General features: G+C 46.8%; 1 protein-coding gene across 1 annotated transcript; it reads right to left on the bottom strand.

Annotated features, from left to right (window-relative positions):
- Nucleotides 1-457: 457 nt before the first annotated feature.
- Nucleotides 458-19,710, bottom strand: LOC122367182 (adhesive plaque matrix protein-like). Its single transcript, XM_043340065.1, has 4 exons — nucleotides 19,210-19,710; nucleotides 17,848-17,908; nucleotides 1,804-3,519; nucleotides 458-1,020 (listed from the first exon to the last, which is right to left on the bottom strand). The coding sequence occupies exons 1-4, from the start codon at nucleotides 19,225-19,227 to the stop codon at nucleotides 746-748; spliced, it is 2,070 nt and encodes a 689-aa protein (XP_043196000.1). The 5' UTR covers nucleotides 19,228-19,710; the 3' UTR covers nucleotides 458-745.
- Nucleotides 19,711-21,347: the final 1,637 nt, after the last annotated feature.

Here is a 21,347-nt window from a genome sequence, read left to right as displayed (position 1 = left end):
GGCGAAATTTTGCCTTAAATGACCTCTGGTGACCTGACCTTTGACCTGACCAAAAAATTGACCGGAGTGATTTCGTCATTATTTTTGACGCTCTTTCGAACGCCGCCTTCCGCGTATCGCTACGTGGCCCAGGAGCCGAGTTACAAGGGGGGTGTTCAAACACCCCCCCCCCCCCAGCAGGGCGTGGAAATCCAGGACCCCCAGCCGGGCGCGGGTTAAAACAAATCAATTGTCAAAAGAATAGCGCATCATTTCATAAGTTGAGCGATCAACTTCATCACATTCAGTTTCACTCGACGCTATTCACTTCTTGGCAGTTGACGGTTGACGAAATGTTCTGTGATATTTTGTACGTGTCTGATTAATGTCCCTTTCATACGGTGTGTTTTCTGCACATATTTTATTGTGCTGTTCATCAATGCTCGTGATACGATGTTATGGTCGACACAGACAAGGGGTAAAAATGTAAAAAAGTTTATTATTAAAACATCAGGACAGATTGGTCAGTTCAGTACGATCGAGTGACTAGCTAGAGTCCTATACTATATCTTGGCTATAACTATCATAACCTTCTCGTATGTTCTAAAATCGGACGGTTGTTTCTACGCAATTATGCGAAGCTCAAAGCCTCGAAGCTACACTTAACATTACGCATTACACGGCAGTACCCACAATTTCCACGTTTGTCGTACAGTACGGGTGACACTATCGCCACCTACCACTCCGCTCGCGATGCTGCTGCTACCTACCAGCTGGGTCGTAGCCCATCCTTCAGCGCCTCCTGAATCACCTTCGGTACCGTCCAAGGCCTAATAAAACCACCCCTCCCTGGTCTTCCATGCCCCGTCTCGTGCGGCCCGTACCCTTCATCTTTGTACTCTTGCCCGTGGTACGGGTAGGGCCGGTGGTACGGGTGTACCTCGGGGTACCTCTGGCGGTGGTCCGGGTACTGCGGACGGCTGTGGTACCGGGGAGGGTACTGGTACCGGTGTGGGCTCAGAATATTGCTGTTGAACTCGTCTGTGGAAAAAAAAGAGGGAGGAGGATGGTTAGACGCTGTCTCCAGGACAGCTGTAATGCAGTCATTGTAAGCTGTAAGATTGGTTATGATAGCGGGGAGTGAATATATTCCATCATTAAATGCAATATATTCAGAAAATCCATCAACGTAAATACAGGGCGGTTTTTTCGTAACTGTAGCAAGGCACTTTGGTAGTACGGGGCTCATCATTAGCCCACAAAGTCTCACTGGAGTTTGTATCCGAAGGTTGGGACTTTTCAATTAGACAATCACTATTCTTTAGAATTGTGATTTTCTATTGAAAATCCCAACCTGAGCTACCTCTCTAGGGGGACATTTGCGTAAGGTAGTGCTGAGTTTAAACGTTTTTGCTCCTCCAATTGCCACAACCAATCCCATGACTTCTAACATCCCATGTCTTATTCTGTTTTCTGAACCACATCAACCCACTTCAATAGTCTTTTCGAATCACTTTAAATCGCTTCGAGCCTTTCAGTAGCGTCGTTTACCTCTCGCACCTAACCCTCAACTTTCCATCCACCATAACTGCCCCGAATAACTACCTTCCTTCGTGTACAGTAGGTCTACAAAATAAGTCCTGTTCAGCGCCCGAGTAGCGCTCAGGCGCTAACTGCCCACTGGTGACCCGCATACGGCGTGCGTGGACTTATTTTTGTAGACCTACTGTACCCCGCTGATTCATAACGACTCACCTCCTCCCCCTCCCTCATCCCACCCCTTCCTAAAAACTTTCAACCCTCAAACACACCCTGAAGTCTCACCTTCAAATCCATCGTCGAAGAATTTATCGCCCACTCCAGTCAGGCCGAACGGCCGATCTCTGCCTGCCGCGGTCTCTTCAGGCGGGCGATAACTGGGGCGATATGTGGTCGGGCGATATCGCTCTTCCTTATTTGGCCGAGTGGAGGGGCTAGGAGATGGTTTAGCACGGGATGAAGTTGAGGAATAGCCTTTAGTGGTTGCAGGACGACTTGACGTGGGCTCTTCGGCAGGGATTTCGGCAGGGTTTTCTGTGGAATTTTCAGCGGCTGCTTCGGTGGAAACTTCAGTAGAAGTTTCGGTGTAGTCTTCAGCAGGTTCCGAGGTAGTTGGAGCATATCGTGAAGATATAGGCGAAGAAGTAGGTTCAGTGGTAGGTTGGTAGGTAGGTTCAGCACCTTCAGTTGTATACGCGACCTCGGGGGTGGCTGTAGTTGTCTCGTACACAGCAGCGGCAGCAGCAGTAGTAGTAGTCTCTTGGACATAAACCGGCTCTTCAGTCGTCACATCAGAAGCGACCGTTGTTGGGACCGGCCCATAAGTAGTCGTCATCGTTTCTTGGGTAGTGGGTGGGGCGTATGTAGGTGCTGAAGTTTCGGGCTCTGTAGGAGCTGTGGTGGGTTGAGGCCTATAGGTTGTGGGTTGTGGGTTGTAAGTTGGTGGTTGCGTATTGTAGGTTGTAGGTTGTGGATTGTAAGTTGGAGGTTGCGTGTTGTAGGTTGCGGGTTGGGGGTCGTAAGTTGGAGGTTGCGTGTTGTAGGTTGTGGGTTGTGGGTTGTAAGTAGGAGGTTGCGTGTTGTAGGTTGTGGGCTGGGGGTTGTAAGTTGGAGGTTGCGTGTTGTAGGTTGTGGGTTGGGAGCTGTCAGTTGGTGGTTGTGTGTTGTACGTTATGGACTGTGGATCTTGCGTTGGCTGTGTATCATACGTTGCAGTTTCCTCACTCGCAGCCACCTCAGCTATAGGTTGAGGTTCATAACCCGTAGGCTGTGTATCGTAGCCTATAGGCTGAGAGCCTACAATAACCTCAGCGGCAGGTTCAATATACTCCGTAGTCTCAGCTGGGGCCGCTGTAGGCTGCGTCTCGTAGCTTTGAGTCACCTCGGTGGACGCCTCTGTAATCTGTGACGAAGAAGTAGAGTCGTAACGAGTTATAGGTTCTGGAGGGAGTGTCGGCTGAGTTTGCGACTGAGTTTGCGGCTGAGTTTGCTGCTGGACGTACTGAGTTTGCGACTGAGTTTGCGGCTGGACGTACTGAGTTTGTGACTGAGTTTGCTGCTGAACATATTGAGTCTGCTGCTGAGTCGCGGACTGCTGAGCCACGGTAGGCTGCACATAGATCGGCTGAGTCGTCCCTTGCTGAGTGGCCCCCTGCTGAGTGGCCCCCTGCTGAGTGGCAGCTTGCTGAGTACCTCCCTGCTGGCTATATCCAAACTGCGCCTGCGCAGTACTCCGTTCAGTTACAAACGAACCACCCGCTCGATTCCCATCCGCCCGTGCGTAGAAACCACCCTGCCACGCCGGCGGCTGTGGCTTTGGTCTGTGCGCCGCCTGCGGCCGGCTATTCGCCGCGCCCAAAGCCGTAGCCGCGGCGGTGCCCGCGACTGTGACCGGGGAATAGGTCGGGGGGAGGGGCGGAGCGGGGGGCGGGGTTTGGGTCGGGGCCTCGGTGATGCTGTAGGCACGGGGTGGCCCGTATTGAGACTGCCGGCGCTGGCGATCTGAAAATAAACAAAAAACACCGGTCAGAGGAGTATAACTAGGAAATTACCATACGATCTATGCTTCAATTTGTGGATGCTTCTTTGGGTTGAGCAACTAAAAAAATGGCAGGTGAAAGGTATAGAGCGGAATTACATAAAATCAATATGAAAATGTAAGACCTGGAACTTGGAAGACAGCAGAATGGCAAGGTATTGTGGCAAAGACCGACATAACACAACAAGACGCAAAAGACCGGTAAAGAACAGTCAACAGATGTCAAACTCAAGACAATACCTATAGAAAAGAATAAAACAGAGTTCAACTGATCGGCAATGCACGGCAAACAGAGTACCTAAAAGAGAATGTGTCATGTGAGTAGTACAACGAAAGCGGGGATGTTGTTAGACGGAATCTGGGTGGCAATATATTTTTGCTTATTTTCTTGGATCTCTACGATATATCGGGCGGACCTGAAAGTCGAATTAACGTTGTGTAAATATGCGATGATATAGGACAGAACCAGTCACAAAAAGACTATTTCTGTGATCTTTTCCTCTCGTGCATCCAGTGGCGGCGGAAGGTAATTTTGGATGGGGGTGCAAAGTTTTCTCAAGGGGCCCCTCTGGAAGTTTTGGGCCCCCTTCAGTTTTTTTTTTTAGTGATTTTTATTGACTATTTATGAAAAACGAAGAGTTTGGAAAACTCTCCCCATACACACAAGTTCTGTAAAAGGTTTGAAATTGCAGTGTACCTACCTGTCTCAAATAATGAAAGCAAAAAGAAGCAAATGCAGCTAGTTTTTATCGGCTAATCTTTTAGTCTAGCCACCACCCGCAGCGTCTCAAACCACTTTTTCTGGATCCGCAGTGGACCATTGAGGGCCCTACGAGACCGTTCCAAGAAGACCGTGTTTAGAAGCCCCTTGGAAACCGACCACATAGAGACTCCTCCAGAGAACTACATGACTCCCCAGACTGAATGAGCCCTCCGATCAGGGTCAGTCCCTTGAAAGTTGCTGAAAGGTTTCAGAAGGCAGTATAGGCTCGAAAGTCTTTTGAGGGCCCTCAGAAACCGGCATCGGACCCCAAAAAAGCCTGTATATGGAGGCCCTCCAAAGCCGGGATGGAGGCCACAGGAGCCGATGTTTAGCCTACAGAGCTGGTATGGAGGACTGAATAGAGGAAAGGGGTCTCAGTGGGGCCTTCAGGGGCAAGCGTTTGAGCCCCAAAAGTATGTGTGGGGTCTTAGAGGCAGGTAGACCCCTGGGGTATGCACGGGGTCCCAGGAGCTCGCGTGTGAGCCCTAACCTAATATTCGGCTGGCGGCTACTAGAACCAGCATGGGGATTCTTAGAAGCCGCTTAGACCCACATTTCATGGGTCATGAGTCCCAAGAGTCGATGTAGGGGCCATAAAAGCCGGTGTAGGGCCCATGGCCCCATAAGTTCTGACATTGAGACTCTCAGAGGTCGGCGACGGGGCACCAAGAGCAGATAAAGTGCCTCAACAAGCCGACATGGGGCCTGAGAATCAGTGTGGAATTCCAGGAGCCTGCGTGAGCTCTCGGAGACCTTCGTATTTCGTAAGGTCCACAAAGGTCGTTGGATCCTCTGAATCTGAACTCTGCGGGGCCCTCAGAAGCCAGCATGTCTCCTGGCACCTGCCTGCGTTGAGTTGAGACCCTCCGAGGCCGTCGTAGGGTTCTTCAGAGGCCAGCGTTGGCCCTTGAAACCTTCGTTAGGCCCTAGAAGCCGTCAAGAGGGCCCTCAGAGGTCAGCATGGCCCCTGGAGCCTGCCTGCGTCGAGGCCCTCAGAGGCCGTCGTGGGGCCCTCAGACGCCAGGCAGTGTGGGCCTTTGGAGCTTGCGCTGGGTCTTAGAGACCATCGTGAGGGCCCAGAGAGGTCGTCGTCAGGGCCCTCAGCCCCTCAGGGACCGTCCTGGGGTTCTCAGAAGTTGTTGTGAGGGCCTTTAGATGCCTTCGAGAGGATCACCAGAGGTCGTCATGAGGGTCCTTGGCCATATTGAGGGTCTTTATGGGTCGTCTGAAGCCAAATGGGCCGTCAGACTTGATTTGGGTCTAGGGCCGTCACAAGGGCCCTCAGAGACCGTCGTAGAGGCCCTCAGAGGCCAGTGGGGCCCCTGGAGTCCTGTAGGACCCTCAGCGGTCGTCCTGAGGGCCCTTAGTGGTCGTTATAGGGCCCCAGGGGACAGATTTCGTCGTGAGAGCCCTCAGAGATCATCGTAAGGGCCCTTAGAGGCCGTCATAGGGGCCCTCAGAGGCCAGCGTGGCCCCTGGAGTCTCCTTGGGGCCCTGGAGTCTCTGTGGGACCCTCAGCGGTCGTCATGAGGGCCCTTAGTGACCGTTATAGGGCCCCAGGGGACAAAGCCCTCAAGTGGGAGCCCTCAGAGATCGTCATAAAAGGGCCCTCTGAGGCCATCGTGGGGCCCTCAGATGCCGCGTGGAGCACCAAACGCGGCTCGGGACACTTCTAGCCGGTGTGGGGGCCCCAAAGACTAGCATGGGGCGTTCCTGACCATAATTGGACATCCCGGATGATTCCACATCAGTGTTCGTTTCCCGATCACTGGTTTTCAGGAGAAATGTATTGGATGGTGCGACGGGCCCCTTGTACGGATTTTGGGGGTGCAAAAAGATATGTTTGCACCCCCATGTTTTTCGATGGGGGTGCAGCTGCACCCCCTGCACCCCCTATTCCGCCGCCACTGCGTGCATCGTTCACCATCCTGGTCTGTCATTCAATTACAAAAGACTTTGCGCGATGTATGGAAAAAGAAGAACAGTTAGGGGTAAGACCAGAGGTGGAGCTTTTCCAGGGAAGTTGGTGGGGCAAAAAGTCGTCAAACCCACAATGTCCGATTAAAAGGTGAACATTCCAAAGCTCTTCAATGCGAAAAAGATTAATTTGCAAAGCAACAAAGTCTTAGAAATCAGTTAAAGTTGGTGGGGCAAAACGCTTATTGGTGGGGCAAAATACCAAGTTGGTGGGGCAGCCGCCCCACCAACTGTATAGGAAGCTCCGCCCCTGGGTAAGACAGGCGCCTCTGGGCAGCAACGAGGGGCTGTGTCGTTCACACGGCTTCCTATAGGTACACACTGAGCTGTCAGCATATGAATAGAAAATAAATGAGTCAGTTTCGTATGAGCGCACTTTTCTTTAATCTAGGCCACGAGCCTTCGTATGACCTTGCTCTATTCCTCATCAACTAAAAGCACATGACTCATCAAGTAAGTTTCCCTACGCAAAGCAATTAGCCAAGATAATGGCCAAAGCCGCTGATGTCTTGACGCATGTAATGGCCTAGTTACACGTCATTTAGGCGCCACCTTAGTCATCAATATCAATTTCAGCCGTCTCGAGGTGTATATTATGGCCGGAGCTGTACCGTGAAAATCATGTTTTCCCACAGCACGTATATTTACACACGATGTTAAATTTACACGCTCGGGTTAATGTCACTATGGGAAAAGGTGGGAAGCGATTTGATTTATGTTAGCCAAGCTGGCAACCGAGGGTGTCATGGTTGCGGCTGCCAGATGGATCATAGCCACCTGCTTGCTGCTCGGCTCTCAAGTTTCACGAGTGATCTGGGCTTTCAGTGAAACTGTGCGTCAAAGTCATCGTATGGCTTTTCTGGGTTATTTATGTAGCTAACCCATCCAGCACAATGGGGTTATAATTTCCCAGTGTTTGGTGCTACTGCTCAGTGCTCATGGCTGACAGTCATCATTGAAATAACGATTTAGCAAGGCTGTGCTATATATAATCTGAAACGATCGTCTGAGGAATGACATCGGCGAATATCCTTCCCATGGGGAGAGAGAGAGAGAGAGAGAGAGAGAGAGAGAGAGAGAGAGAGGGGAGAGAGAGAATGAGAGAGAGAGAGAGAGAGAGAGAGAAAGAAGGAGAGAGAGAGAGAGAGAGAGAGAGAGAGAGAGAAAGAGAGAAAGAGAGAGAGAGAGAGAGAGAGAGAGAGAAAAAAAAATATACATTTTTCTATCTGTGTCGGGCAATACGACCACAACTTGTCGTGCTACTCTCACATGAAGCAATGCAGTCTCCCAGCTTTCAAGCAGGGAACAGTGCTGATTCTCAATCTGATGTATTGTCATTGCTGTCACATGTAGCAGTGCAGATCCCAGCTCTCATACTGGTCAAGGTGCCGAATGATTGGAACAGTGCAAGCGAAGCGTTAAATTGCCTCTCAGCCTGAGCCAACGCTGCTATGTCTATTCTATATTTAATGGCGTTTTATTGTGATGATTTATAGTCAGAGAGACTGCAGCAATCGGTAGAAAGTAGCACTGCCGTGGATGGAGTCTCATACGGAAACTGCAATAAGCCACAGAAAGCTAACACACGGCGGTACTATCGGTACTATTGTAAACAGGGATAGACTCCAATAAGACACAGAAAGCTAACACATGACGGTACTATTGTAAACAGGGAGCGACTGCAATAAGGCACAGAAAGGTAGCACACGGCGATACTATTGTAAACAGGGATAGACTGCAGAAGGGCACAGAAAGCTAATACACGGCGGTACTATTGTAAACAAGGAGCGACTGCAATAAGGCACAGAAAGCTAACAACACAGCGGTACTATTGTAAACAGGGATAGACTGCAATAAGGCACAGAAAGCTAACACACAGCGGTACTATTGTAAACAGGGAGGGACTGCAATAAGGCACAGAAAGCTAACACGGTGGAATTATTTGACATTTAGGGACTGCAATAAGGCACAGAAAGCTAACACACAGTATTGTATAACAGACGGAGACTACAATGAGGCACAAAAAGCTAACACACAGTATTGTAGGTATAACAGGCGGAGACTGCAGTAATGACACAGAAAGCTAACACACGGTAGTATATTATAGGCGGAGACTGGAATAGGGTACAGAGAGCTAACACACGACTGTACCAAGGCTATGACTGTACTATGTTAGAGCGCCTGAAGACTGCAGCAGCAGAAAGACTGCAGCAGCGCACATGTACAGCTAGCACACGGCGGGGCTAGAGCGCCATGATGTCGCCGTCGGTCGGCGCTTGGTCGGCGCAAAGTAAAGAAACGTTAGTGGACCCAAGATCAATTACATTTATTAGCACAAATAAAGGTATAAATCATTTCACAGTAAAAAGGACCATAGTAAGATATTATTAGAAAGCTGCATGAAACTGGTCGCTTCAACTTGCTATCGCAACACACCGCAGAATTTGGACGTTTTAGGTACACATCTGCATAACGATCCGTATACAGTCTGCCCCTCTCACTGACTTTATATTTAGCCTCATCCGCTTACAAATCGTTATGTAAAGGATGAAGAAACACAGTCGTAATTTCTCGTGCACGCGATAACAAGACATCCCTTCACTCGTGACTACTTATTCATTGCACCTTTGGCTGAGCAGAATATAATTTCACGGTTCAGTGCATATGTAAATTTGTGTATTACGGATGGTTCGGACGTTGCCAGCTTCTGCGTCCTTTCTCAGGCGAAGTACTTATAAACGATGGTGCTTGGGACATGCTAGCTCGAAGTGAGCGCTGGGAACGATTTATCAAAAGCCGATTCGTAGTTTAGAAATGGGTAAACGTCATCTGTTGTTGGCCACATATTGACCGCTTGTTGCAAGCCCTTGGTGTATAATGTTCGATCCATCACGTCATCTTAACTGTGTGTCATAGCGACATTGGCTAGGCCAAAAATTTCATAAGGGAGAGGCTTCAGAACATCAGGCCGAACCTGCCCAGTTCATGAGTCGTAGACGCAGCCATTTGTCAACCTTTCAAATAGTTTTTTTTTTTGTTAACGATTGAGCCGTCACTGCACTCCAACCCTCAGCTGTTTTTCTTCCTTGCTTATCATCTTCCTCCTCCATTCCATCTTCCCTTCCCTCTCTCTCTCTCTCTCTCTCTCTCTCTCTCTCTCTCTCTCTCTCTCTCTCTCTCTCTCTCTCTCTCTCTCTCTCCTCTCTCTGTTTCTGTCTTTCTCTCTTTATGTATTAATATTTCTCTCTCTCCCTCTATCGCCTCCTTTTCTCTATCCGGGTGAATACCCTCTCTCCTCTTCTTTTCTCTCTCATCCGTTCTACCTTGCTCCTCATCTCCCTCTCTGTTTCTCCTTTACTCTGTCCTTCCTCCCTCATCCATCATATTACCTCTCTATCTCCTCCCCCCTCTCTCTCTCTCCCACTCCCATTTCTCAGCGTAAAGTCCTGTCACCACCTTAGGCCATAACACCTATAACATCTTGCACAGCCGTCCTCCTTACTCGTAATCCCATGGCGGCCAGTATGAACCCGCATTTAATGCATCCGCCCCGCGGGATGTTCGGTCACGGACCAGTGCACATTGAAAGGGAAAGGAGTGTACCGGTGGCCGAGAGCTGGCGCCAAAATGAGAGGTCACTTGGCGCGCCAAAATGAGAGGCTGGTCTGCGCCTCAAAATGAGAGGCTGGTGAACAAGTCGAAATGAGAGGTTAATGTGTTCAAATGAAAGGCTGGTCCCAGTGAAAAAAAGTCAGGTGATGGCGCGTTCAACTGAGAGGCTAATGTGTGCCAAAATAAAGGCTGGTTTGGGCCTAATTAGAAAAGCTGAGGGGTGAATATATGTAGAAGCCAGCTAGGGGATTGTTAACCCGCACCTGCTGGGGGGGTGTTTGAACACCCCCCCCCCCCTTGTGGTTTTTCGCGAATATCTCAAAAACGGCGGCGCGGAGCGCCGCCGTTTTTGGTACACCTTATCATACATCAATCTACACATGTTGTTAAAATTTCAGACCAAGGCCATTCAAGGTCAGGTCACCAGGTCACTTGAAGTGACCTCACCTCATAACAAGTTTCAATGTCTGCCATAGCTACACCGAGTGACCGATCGCTTTGAAACTTTCAGCGATTGATAAGGGTAACAGTATCTATAAAATGCATATCTCGGAATTTATATCGGTGACCTAAGGTCAGGTCAATTTTGCGACCTCCCCATTATAAGTCAATGGGAGAAAATTGAAATGCGCCTCTTTTGGACGAAAGACATTATAAACACTCCCCAACACTGAATTACAAGTGGTTTAGACACACTGAACATGAAAATAGTGTCCGTGACCCTTATTTATGCCCCTGAGGTCATCTCAGGTCACGAATGGTGTCTAACAGTTTTTCGCAAACAACTTCTGATAGAGGCATGCTAGAACGGTGAAAACGCCTTAGATGTGCTCAGCTCAACGATACGGATCGACTGATATGCAACATGACCCTTTCCGGTCAGGTCATGACCTTGACCTGAGGTCAAATTTTAAAGTTGACCTTTCAAGTCAAGTTGTAGTTCATTCGATGCGTCTTGACGAGAAGAACACGATGCCGGTAAAAGTAAGCTCGTACAAGGCTTGGGTCAAAAGTTATTGCAGAAAAACTGTTTCCGAAAAAATCGGCTATTTTTGCAGTTTTTACCCCCTGCAGGCAAAACCGTTGACGTTAGGTCAAATCCGTCAAATCTAAGAGAATTACTCAGAAAGGGCGTTAATAGGGCTATCGAATGCACTTTTCCGCGGCGCTGTAGCTTTATTGGTTCCCGAGTTATGCGTTGGCTTCCTGGAAATTGTCGACATTCGACCTGAAAATCGGCGAAATTTTGCCTTCAATGACCTCTGGTGACCTGACCTTTGACCTGAACAAAAAAGTGACCGAAGTGATTTCGTCATTATTTTTGGCGCTCTTTCGAACGCCGCCTTCCGCGTATCGCTACATGGCCCAGGAGCCGAGTTAGAAGGGGGGTGTTCAAACACCCCCCCCCCCCAGCAGGGCGTGGAAATCCAGGACCCCCAGCCGGGCGCGGGTTAACTAGTCCGTTTTGAGAGGTAGCCTCGTTTGAGCTAGTGTCAAGGTTGATAAATATCGGGAATAACTTTTTTATTACGGGTGGTGTGACGTTCGTCCAATGCTGGCTTTGTTATTCTTCTAGCATTTCAATATATGACACATGGCGTATTTGTTAGGTAGCATCAACACACCAAAATCTTAGTCATGTTAGTCGTCACATCTGTGTCAATTGCCAAGTGCAGCTGTGCCAGACTATAAATAATGATTGTATCAATTCATATCACGTCTTAGATGTCAGGTGTCACAGATGTGCCAACTATGAAATATAATCCTCCATTATCAAAGCTCCAAACACTGTGCGATCGCTCCCTGCTCCCACCTATACCTACGATTGCTGAATGAGCTTCTAATTTGAAAGGGACAATCTTTGGAGTGAAATGGCTTCACAAGTTTTCAGTGCTAAGGTTGACGAACACTAACAACACTGAAAACGATGTCACGTATCTTCGGCATGGATGTAATAATGTGATAAATAAGTATTTCGTGTTTGAGTGTCTAATGAATCGATCCCGCCTGTTCAGTAGCAGCAAAACGGTGCTAACACATGCTTACGTCATGCTGTTGAATGCACAAGATATTTGTGTGTCATGACTACGCTGAATTGAAGTTTGTGTCACAATCAGCGCTCGAGGTGACACCGCGCTATCTTGTCATGCTTGTTGAACTAATCAGATAATGTGCAGGTAAGCGTAACTAGTTATACACATGAGTAGTCTCCAACGGACTCGTTCATTGAGGGTACCAAATGAATGAGTCGCACGAGGAATGAATGAATGGATGGAATAAAAGTTGTGGGATGAAACGGATGACACGACTTGGACACGACAAGCGTCTTTGGCACAGACAAGGTCGTTTCTGCCTTGAGTTCAAGGCGTTTGGATCATTGTTGGTGTGTTGTGTTGAGGCGGGCACGGGTCAAGGCCCCATGGTCAACGGTACTTATCGGACATTTCAAAAATATACAACAAAATACTGATAGTTTTTATGAATAAATGATTGTACGAAGGGCCCAGCACGCTAGTTATAACGAATATGTAGTGATAACGAGATTTTATATGCATATGATACCTAAAAGGTTTTTATTTTTCTTCTCGTATACCTAGTCGCTTCATTTTGGAAAGGGAGAGCGCAAGGTCTTGGCCCATTTCACTTTGTGGCTGTACGAGTATTATTAAAACAAGACGCGCTCCAGATTCAGTCGACGTCAAAACGATATCGCAATACTGACGGCAGAACAGCGTTTCCCCTGTCCGCCCCCCGTAGTTAACCTACGACAGCTGGTTCACCCAAAACACCAGAGGAGAATAGTGGTATTTCACATGCCCATGGATAAATTACATGTTAGTTGTCGGAGAAGACAAGTGAAAGGATAAATGCTTATCCGCACTCTCCACTAGTTTGGACAGATGTCTCATTTACATTTCGGGAACACCCGGCCAATCTCTGAGCACCTCAATCAATAGTTTTCAGCCATATGGCACTCATCACCATCAGAAGACGACATAATCACTCCACACGCTTTCGATGTCTTCTCGGTTTGTAGGTATATATCTGAAACAGCTGTTGACCCGATGGGAACTATGTGGGTCTGGCTGGGATAGATTGCAATGCCTCTACACAATGCAATACCGTGGATTTCAGATGCCTCTATTATGACGGATATGTTAGAGATGGTATCCTTGTCAAGACTGGGACGGCTGGATCTGGAACAACATATCAGCAGCTGCCGCCTATCGTCACGGTAAGTAAAAAAGAGGGACGCAAAATAGAGGTTGAAAAAATGACATAAATATGATGGTATAGAGTTTGAAAGTGCATTACCAAGTTGGTGGTCCATGAATGGACAGGGATGTAAACGGAGGTAAAATTACAAGAGAAAAAGTAAGATAGAGGGGAGGAAGAGAGAGATAAGGAGAGAGAAAGAGAAAGAGAGAGATAGAGAGAGAGAGAGAGAGAGAGAGAGAGAGAGAGAGAAAGAGAAAGAATAAAGAGCTGGGTGAGATAAAAGCTACACAACTTGGCATTCATTACAAAAGTGATGTCTATTCAGTAATCACGAACAAATTAACGAGAGTGGAAATTATACTAAGTATGCGAGTGGAATATTTTACGAGAATATTATAGGGAGTGGAAATTGTACAATGGAAGCAAACAGTTACTTTGTGGCATTTGTGCCCTTCACCGAGCGCAATTAAACTTACGCTGCATTAAACAACTTGAAACGCACCGTAACCAATTAAACTGTAATCCTTGACACAGCTTTGGAGCATAACGCGATCCCACTTGTTTGACCCTAATTGACAGCTACCTGAAGCTACGTGTTCAAATCAATTATGTCGATTTTGGAATGAAACATTCCGAGGTATTTTAATCCAACCCAACAAACAAATGCCGTCATCCAGGTATAAGCTAGTCTCATAGTACTGCAAGATAAATAAATTGCAATTGACTTTTTTAAGAGGGTATAGAACATTTGAAATGATTGAAAGGACATTTTGCTGGAGTGACTCTACTAGGTCATACTTAGGTCATGTATCTTTCATTATGAGTATTGAGTAGCGTAGCCACTTGAGTGGTTCATTCCAATTACGTATTTCGTGCACTTTTTCTAATATATTAACATCCTCTGAAAGTAAAATTGAGCAATATTTCAAAACTTTTTATGTGCCGTCGACGATAATACGACAAGCATAAGTGTATCACCATAATCGCTGCTGAAGCAATATCCGCACCCAAATTAGAACGTCATATCATTTCAACACCCCATCCCTCAAGCAACAACCCTACATTCAGGCTTACCCCCCCCCCACCTCCTCTGACCCATCATTCCTACATACCCCCAAACACCACTATTACCACATCTACCCTCCTCTATTTTGATTGACGTCTAATCGTCTAATCCTCACTCCTCAGAAACCCCTCAGGGCATGAGTGTCAGCCACCAGCTGAAGGCAGCGTTCGTCCGTTCCGCTTGACCGCGCACGCTCGCGAGAGCTTACACCTGGCTAGCCCCCCTCCCCTCCTGACCCATCCCCTTCCCCCGCCTCGCTTCCGCAACCCCAGTCAGCTCCGACAAGCAATATATGCACCCACTGTGTCGAAAGACCCTGTCGCGCGCTGCCCTTGGTTTGTGTGTTTAATGTCACTGAGGTGCGGGCAGTCTGAGGTAGCTTTGGAGATATCTCACGTGTTTCGTGTGAAAAAGTTACTGTTGTGTGACTGATATGTGAACACTTGGGGTGGTCCGAATAGACCGTTGGAATGTAAATCACTGAATAGATATAGCGAGAAACATTCGGTAGTTTTTAGAGTTACATCCCTTGTGGTTAGGTGTGAGGTATGGTTTGAAGAGAGAAAGTGGTTCATGTTACTACATCTGCATTGTCAGTTGAATGTCTTGGGGCGCAGCAGGAATCATGGTGTTCGTTTGTTTATTGTTTGACGGCTAAATTGCATGATTTCTCCAGATGAAAAGCAGTTATTGTACGGATGTCTCAGGTATGTAAATATGCGCAGCTGTCAGCATTTTGTGGTAACTGACAACACTGAGAGTCATCTGGCAACATCTGGCCGACTCATCATTTAGCACCACGTGACAACTACAGCAAAATCACAGCACATGCTCGTAAAGCACAATTCACATGGTAAACGAGAGCGACCTTACACAAATTAACCGTACGATTTGGTCGCTACGAGCTTATTAGACCGTGTGACCGCACTAACCACGGTATTTCATGGTCTGTATGAACCCAGCTTTTATTTATGACAGCGTGACACTGCGCGTATGAGGGCTGGATTAAACTGTACCGTATTGAGACATCTTGTGATTCCCACACGCATAACCTTCCAGGCGGTGGGGGGCATTTTTTTGCCCCCCCCCCCTTTAGTTTTTTCAATATATCTCGAGAACCGCTGCGCCGATCGTCACCAAACTTTCAGTACCTTCCCGGGAGCAGCTAGCGCACATGGTGACCAAAATTTTTTTCCAAAGGCCGCGTTCCTATTTCCTAACCTATGTTTTCCAATAGGTTGGCCGCTAATGACATCTTTTCCTTTATCCGTTCGATCAACTTCCAAGCGATTTACTCGACCTGACATTAATTCCAACTAGTCCTCTCTAGTCCTTACATCTAGTCAGTTGTCTAGGACGACACTCTTGCGCTGCTTTATCTTACCTTGCTCTTTTATATCGAGTCTTTTACTTTTTAGTCTTCGTATCTAGAATGCTCTCTCTTTTGACACACTTGTTTTATTAAAACGATGTTATGGGCGCAAAATGACCTAAGTAGTCGGCGCGCCCTAAAGCCCCAATTAACAAACAAACAAGACGTCAGAGTGACGTCATTTTTGCCATTTTCGACCCAAAAAAAGGTTTCGCGGGAAGAGCTGTCAGGCCTACAGCTTTAGAGATACAGAAAAATAAGTCCGACATAAAAGGTGTGAAATTAAAAGGGCTACAAAACTGTTATTTCGGTTTTCGAATTTTTGGGATTTTGACCCCCAAAAATAAAAAAATAGATTTTTTGAATATAATAGCCAAAAAATCCAAAAAGTTTTTTGAATTTAGAAAAAACGGAATATATGTGATAGTCCCTACCGCCTTCTATCTACATACCAAATTTGAGATCGATATCTCTTTTTTTTTGGCCAAGTTATAGCGAAAAAAAAAAAACTGTTCAAAATTGATGACGTCAAATTTTCAAACTCAATTTTTAGCAATTCTGGACCTCGTAGCGCAAAACAAAGACCACCATTAGACTCCCCGTGACGAGCTGCATCGAATCGATACCCATTTTATGCAAAAATATCAACTTTGAAATTTGACCTTTTTGACCTGACCTTGACCTGACCTCCACCAGAAAGTGACCTAAACCGTACCTGATGGTCTTATAACCAACACCATTGAGTTGTAAATGAAAAACTGGCCATAAAACATGCATCGCATAACCTTAGTAAAGTTGGGCTCATGTGGTGACCCTTGGTGACCTTTGGTGACCTGACCTGTGACCTGACCTGGTATGACCAGTGACCTCTAATAGCAACATATGTACTAGACAACTGACGCCTTATCGCTGATTTTCGACAAAATGCGTTTTACTCGGTGTTATACCGCTTTCCCTAGAAGCCCCGTGAACGGTGAAACATTTTATCTTTGACCTGACCTGTGACGTCATCGGTGACCCCGAGGTCAATGAAGTTTGGTTTCGTTCGACAAATTTGACAAGGCTATCGAACGCCGTTTGAATTTTCCGGATCCGTCCAGTAGTTTCGGAGATACGGGGGGGGGGGCAAAAAAAAATGTCCCCCCCCAAACCCACCGCGCGGAAGGTGACTGGTAGGCCCACCGCCTGCCGGGATAATTATTGTGGCCGTACCGGGTGGGATGGGAATAAAAAGTCACGAGGCATCATCGTGAATAAATGTGGGTGGTTAACTGAAGTGGAATGTTACAAAAGTGAGACGTTATCAATAAGCGTGACCGAATTGCAGTGAAGGACATAAAGGGCATAAAGGGCCTTCACTGAGGGTCCTTTATGACACTGTTACCAGCATTTAAGCTGCACAGCCCACATTCTATCCTGGAGTATCTGTTTTGTATCATGATGATATCCCGACGGTATAATGGTGACAAACTATTCACTTTGTATCGTTTCCGATGGATTCAAGCGAGGATATGAGGCAGAGGCTATACGAAGGGGAACATTCGATTTCGCTCACTACTAGAACTGCTACATGCATCATGTACGTTGCCAGTAGCATGCAACGTAGGGTGCATGGACAATAGCCATGTCACTCTTGATTAATGACCAGTAATAGGTAATCTATGATTGCAATCTGTCCGATCGTTCCAGACATTATTCAGCTCAGCCTTATGATGAATAAACTTTCCTTTGGCACGCTAAACTATCTGGTTTTTAGTACAGACTTATTCTGCATGAAAGAGAAAAGGATCAGCCGTCACCAAAACCACGAGTCCGATTCGAGTCCGATGTACAACGAAGCCATCCATCAGATGATGAGCAAATGTTACCAAATGCTACCAAATGTAGCAGTGTCGTGACCGGGGTCGTACGAATCACATCAAACGGTAATATTTCATGCAATGCACCGCTGAATTCGCGCCATTGGGAAATGCAGAGGTAAGCTTTTAGTGTCGGAGTACCTACATACTAAAGATATTAGTAGTGAGTGCTGAGGTCATTCATTATTCGCTGTGTGGCGGCCCATACTATGGTTGAAAAGTTTAGAGCTAAAGACGGTGCATCACCGTGCATGTAATAAATGAGCAAATGGAGTGCGACTGAACAACTATTCGGCCCTAGGTCCATTCCAATGGGCCTGTTCGTGAACGGGTTAAGATGAATTTTGATTTCAGCTATTTCTGATAATTAGTTAAGATGTGCTGTTAGACACCGAAACAGGGTACAAGAACGATTCCACTTACTGTTGTCAAAATTCCATCCAGAAGCCGTTTCTAACGTTCCCAATGCCAGCAGCAACCACAGCTGAAAGCAGAGAAAAACACCGAATAAACGTTCACCGAATCAACCTTGGCATACAATTGCTGAGAAGAGGTTAAAACAAGCTTGCGATTTAAATTTGAATACACTCATTATCAGTGGTCATAAGCCTTGACACACATATCCATGCTACGTGTAGTAAAAAAAGCTTTTTGCTACATGTAAAAAAAAAGTTTTTTTCCTATTCGAATCTGATGATGACCCGTGGTCGAAATATTATTCTCTTTGTCTATTTCGCTTAAAACTTAACTAATATATGATGAGCATCAGGCTACATTTTAAAATATTTCTTATATATACATACTTATAAATATGCTCAGCAAAAGCATCTCCATTCTAAAAAAAATGACGACTCAAAATTTCTCGCTAAATTTCTCGTGTGGCACGGGCAGTTTTACATTGCCGTTTTTCTGGTTAGAAACAGGTTTGCATATTCATTGAACGATGACGGGGGTGGTTCACACCGGGTCTGCAACTCACCGCTGCAGTGAGTTACACCGCAAAATTGACTGTATGGCTGTTGGTCACGTTCATGCATTCCCACAGTTATCTAAGCGACTTTCAACACTTTTGATGGGCCACTAAACGGTCGTTGGGGAAACCCGTGACTTTAAAACTTGGGCGGTAAGCTCAATAGGTGGCGGAAGTAGAAATTGTCTGTTTTTTGAATTTGGTAAGTTTCTTTCAAACGGTCTCAAGTGTTTTTGGTACTGATGCAAACTTATCATACAATGCGCATTATTTGCCAAAAAAAAAAAGAAGTAGATACCTGAAGCAGAGGGAACCACATTTTCTGTTTGGGATTAGTGAAGGCAAATCATTTGCATATTAAAGGCTGAAACAGACTCTTTCCGCGTTCAGGAAATCGCATGCGAGAGCCTATTCAAATACATTATAATTTTTCTCGTATCAATCGCTTGCGGGAGCCGGGAGGTGCGTGCGATTGACGCGAGTGTGCTTCCATGTATTTGAATAGGCCCTCGTATGCGATTTCCTGACTGCGGAAAGAGTCTGTTTCAGGCATTAGAGCGGTTATATGTAGACTGTGGAGCCTGTAAGCGTAGACTAAGTAAAAAGGTCAAAAGATCACATATTCATAATAAGGTAAAAATCGTCTCCGCGATTCATCTGTAGGGAAACGTATATATTGCGATGCGCCGATGACTGCACAAATTTAATTCAGTATCAGCGGTGTCACGGGTGTTATTCACCATTATTTACAACCCAACCCATTATCCATGAGCTATTCACAACAGTCAATGACTCAGTGTAGCTAGTTCACTCACCAATCTCACTGGTCCCATGGTGCCTCTCCTTTGCAGTGATAACGTCCTGAGCAGGGTTCTTGAGTTTCACGCCACTTCTTCAGAAGACCGCTGTGCTGGCCGTCACTATAGCACTATATCGTCACTACACTGTCACTATACGGTCTCTTTTCGGTGTTACACTATCACCGGCTCGGCACTGCACGAATGTTTTGCTCAAAACTTCTTCAAAAGCCCCGTGCAAATGATAAGAGGGCAACTAATAGTGCCTTAGTGTCACTAGCCACAATACAAATAAAAAACCGGTGGCTATGAGCACTACGCCGACACTACCGTAACACAAGTCACAACTCAGTCTTCAACGGTCACAACCGCATTCAATCGTCCCCCTCATTAGCCAGCCGAGCTCAACTGAGCTAAAAGGAGCTAAACTGAGCTAAAAGGAGCTAAACTGAGCTAAAGGGAGCCAAAGTGAGCTAATATGAGCAGACCGTGAGCTCGGGTGAGCGGCGCGCCGGCCAGGAGCTGTGCGACTGAAGCCATGGAACGGCGGCGACGGAGTTTTATACCGAAGAGAGAGTGGGGGAGTGGAGAGAGAGAGGGGGCGGGGCTGAGGTCTGGAGATCGCTCTCCAAAGTCTGTGATCTAACTTACAGGGGGTTCCGGGTTATGATCATATTGCCGGATCCAACACTATCATGGAACTGGACATCAAGCTGATGGCACAATTCACAGAGGAGTTTCTTCCTACGTGAGTTTAGGTATTAGTCACTTTCGGAGGACTACATGCCATGATCTCTGATGGCCCATTCTTCTCTGAGTGGATCTCGTAGGGTCCGTATCAGGGCTGCAGAGTCGGAGTCGGAGTCACCAAAATCTTACCGACTCCGACTCCGGAGTCGGAATTAACACTGCATGGCTCAACGTCATGCACTGCACCTGTTTGATCGACGATACTGCGCTCGAAACTTGATTTTGTCGAAAAAAAGGTCATTTTGCTGTTTTGGACGAATGTTTTCAGCGAAGGAAGCAGACCACGGTGAATTCCCCAGAGCCTGGTTTGTAATTTTTCATGTTATTTTTAACCCTTGCTGGCACAGGAGGGGGGGCTGATGCAACCCACCCTAAGGTTTTTCGAAAATAACTCGCGTAAAAAGCGGTCGATCTCGACGAAAGTTTTCATGCTCTCGAGGTGATCAATTTTACATCTACCCTGAAAATTTCATGACCCTGACCCAGATGAACTTTGATCTGTGACCTATTTCTCGAGACAATGTTTGGCTGGAATCACAACTCGGCGTATGTCGGTCCGCATTGCCGCCGCGAGTTTGCAGTCTTTTCGTGGTTTCAAGCGTTCAAACATGTGATATGATGTTGGCCCCATGCATTAGGGTGGGTGTCGAAGTCACCTGAAGGTCAGGTCAGGTTATTGACCTTTGATGACCTCGCTTCACTTTTCGAGTTTTACACGATTCTAGGCTAGTTTTTAGAGCTGGATTCGCATTTAGCAACCATTTGAACATTTACGAAGTAGTTTTGGTGCCTTCGTAACATGTTACAAAGCTGTCAGAAGCGGTTCACATGTTACGAATCATATCCGGCAGGACCCCTACTGGTTGACCTGACCTGACCTGACCCGACCTGGCCTTCACGCATGAAGGCATCATCTGTGATCAAAACTAACATGATACTCGTAATCGACACCCCGTAATCGGCAGCCACACTTTACGACGTTCTAAAGTAACAGGTCCCAATTTTTCCGACTTTTGGGTCATTGACCTGACCTGGAAGGTCAACCGTTGACCTAGGACCTTAACCCTCGCATGTGTAGGGGGGGGGTCGGATGGACCCCCCCCATGGTTTTTCGCGAATAACTCGCGTAAAAAGCGGCCGATCGCGACGAAACTTTCAGTACCCTCGCATTGATCAATTTTACACCTACCCTGAAAATTTCATGACCCTGACCCAAATGACCTTTGACCTGTGACCTCTTTTCCGAGACCATGTTTGGCCGGAATCGCGATTCTGCGTATGTCGGCTCGCATCAGCCGCGCGTTTGCAAGCTTTTCGTGGTTTCAAACGTTCAAACATGTGATTTGATGTTACTCCCGTGTGTGTCAAGGTCACCTGAAGGTCAGGTCAGGTCATTGACCTTTGGT

This window comes from Amphibalanus amphitrite, unplaced genomic scaffold (assembly GCF_019059575.1).
Source record: "Amphibalanus amphitrite isolate SeventyFive unplaced genomic scaffold, NRLGWU_Aamphi_draft 000855F_arrow, whole genome shotgun sequence".
In the NCBI taxonomy this organism is placed as follows: Eukaryota; Metazoa; Arthropoda; class Thecostraca; order Balanomorpha; family Balanidae; genus Amphibalanus; species Amphibalanus amphitrite.
The sequence above is the reverse complement of the archived record's forward strand: the minus strand, read 5'-3'. Positions and strand labels throughout refer to the sequence as shown.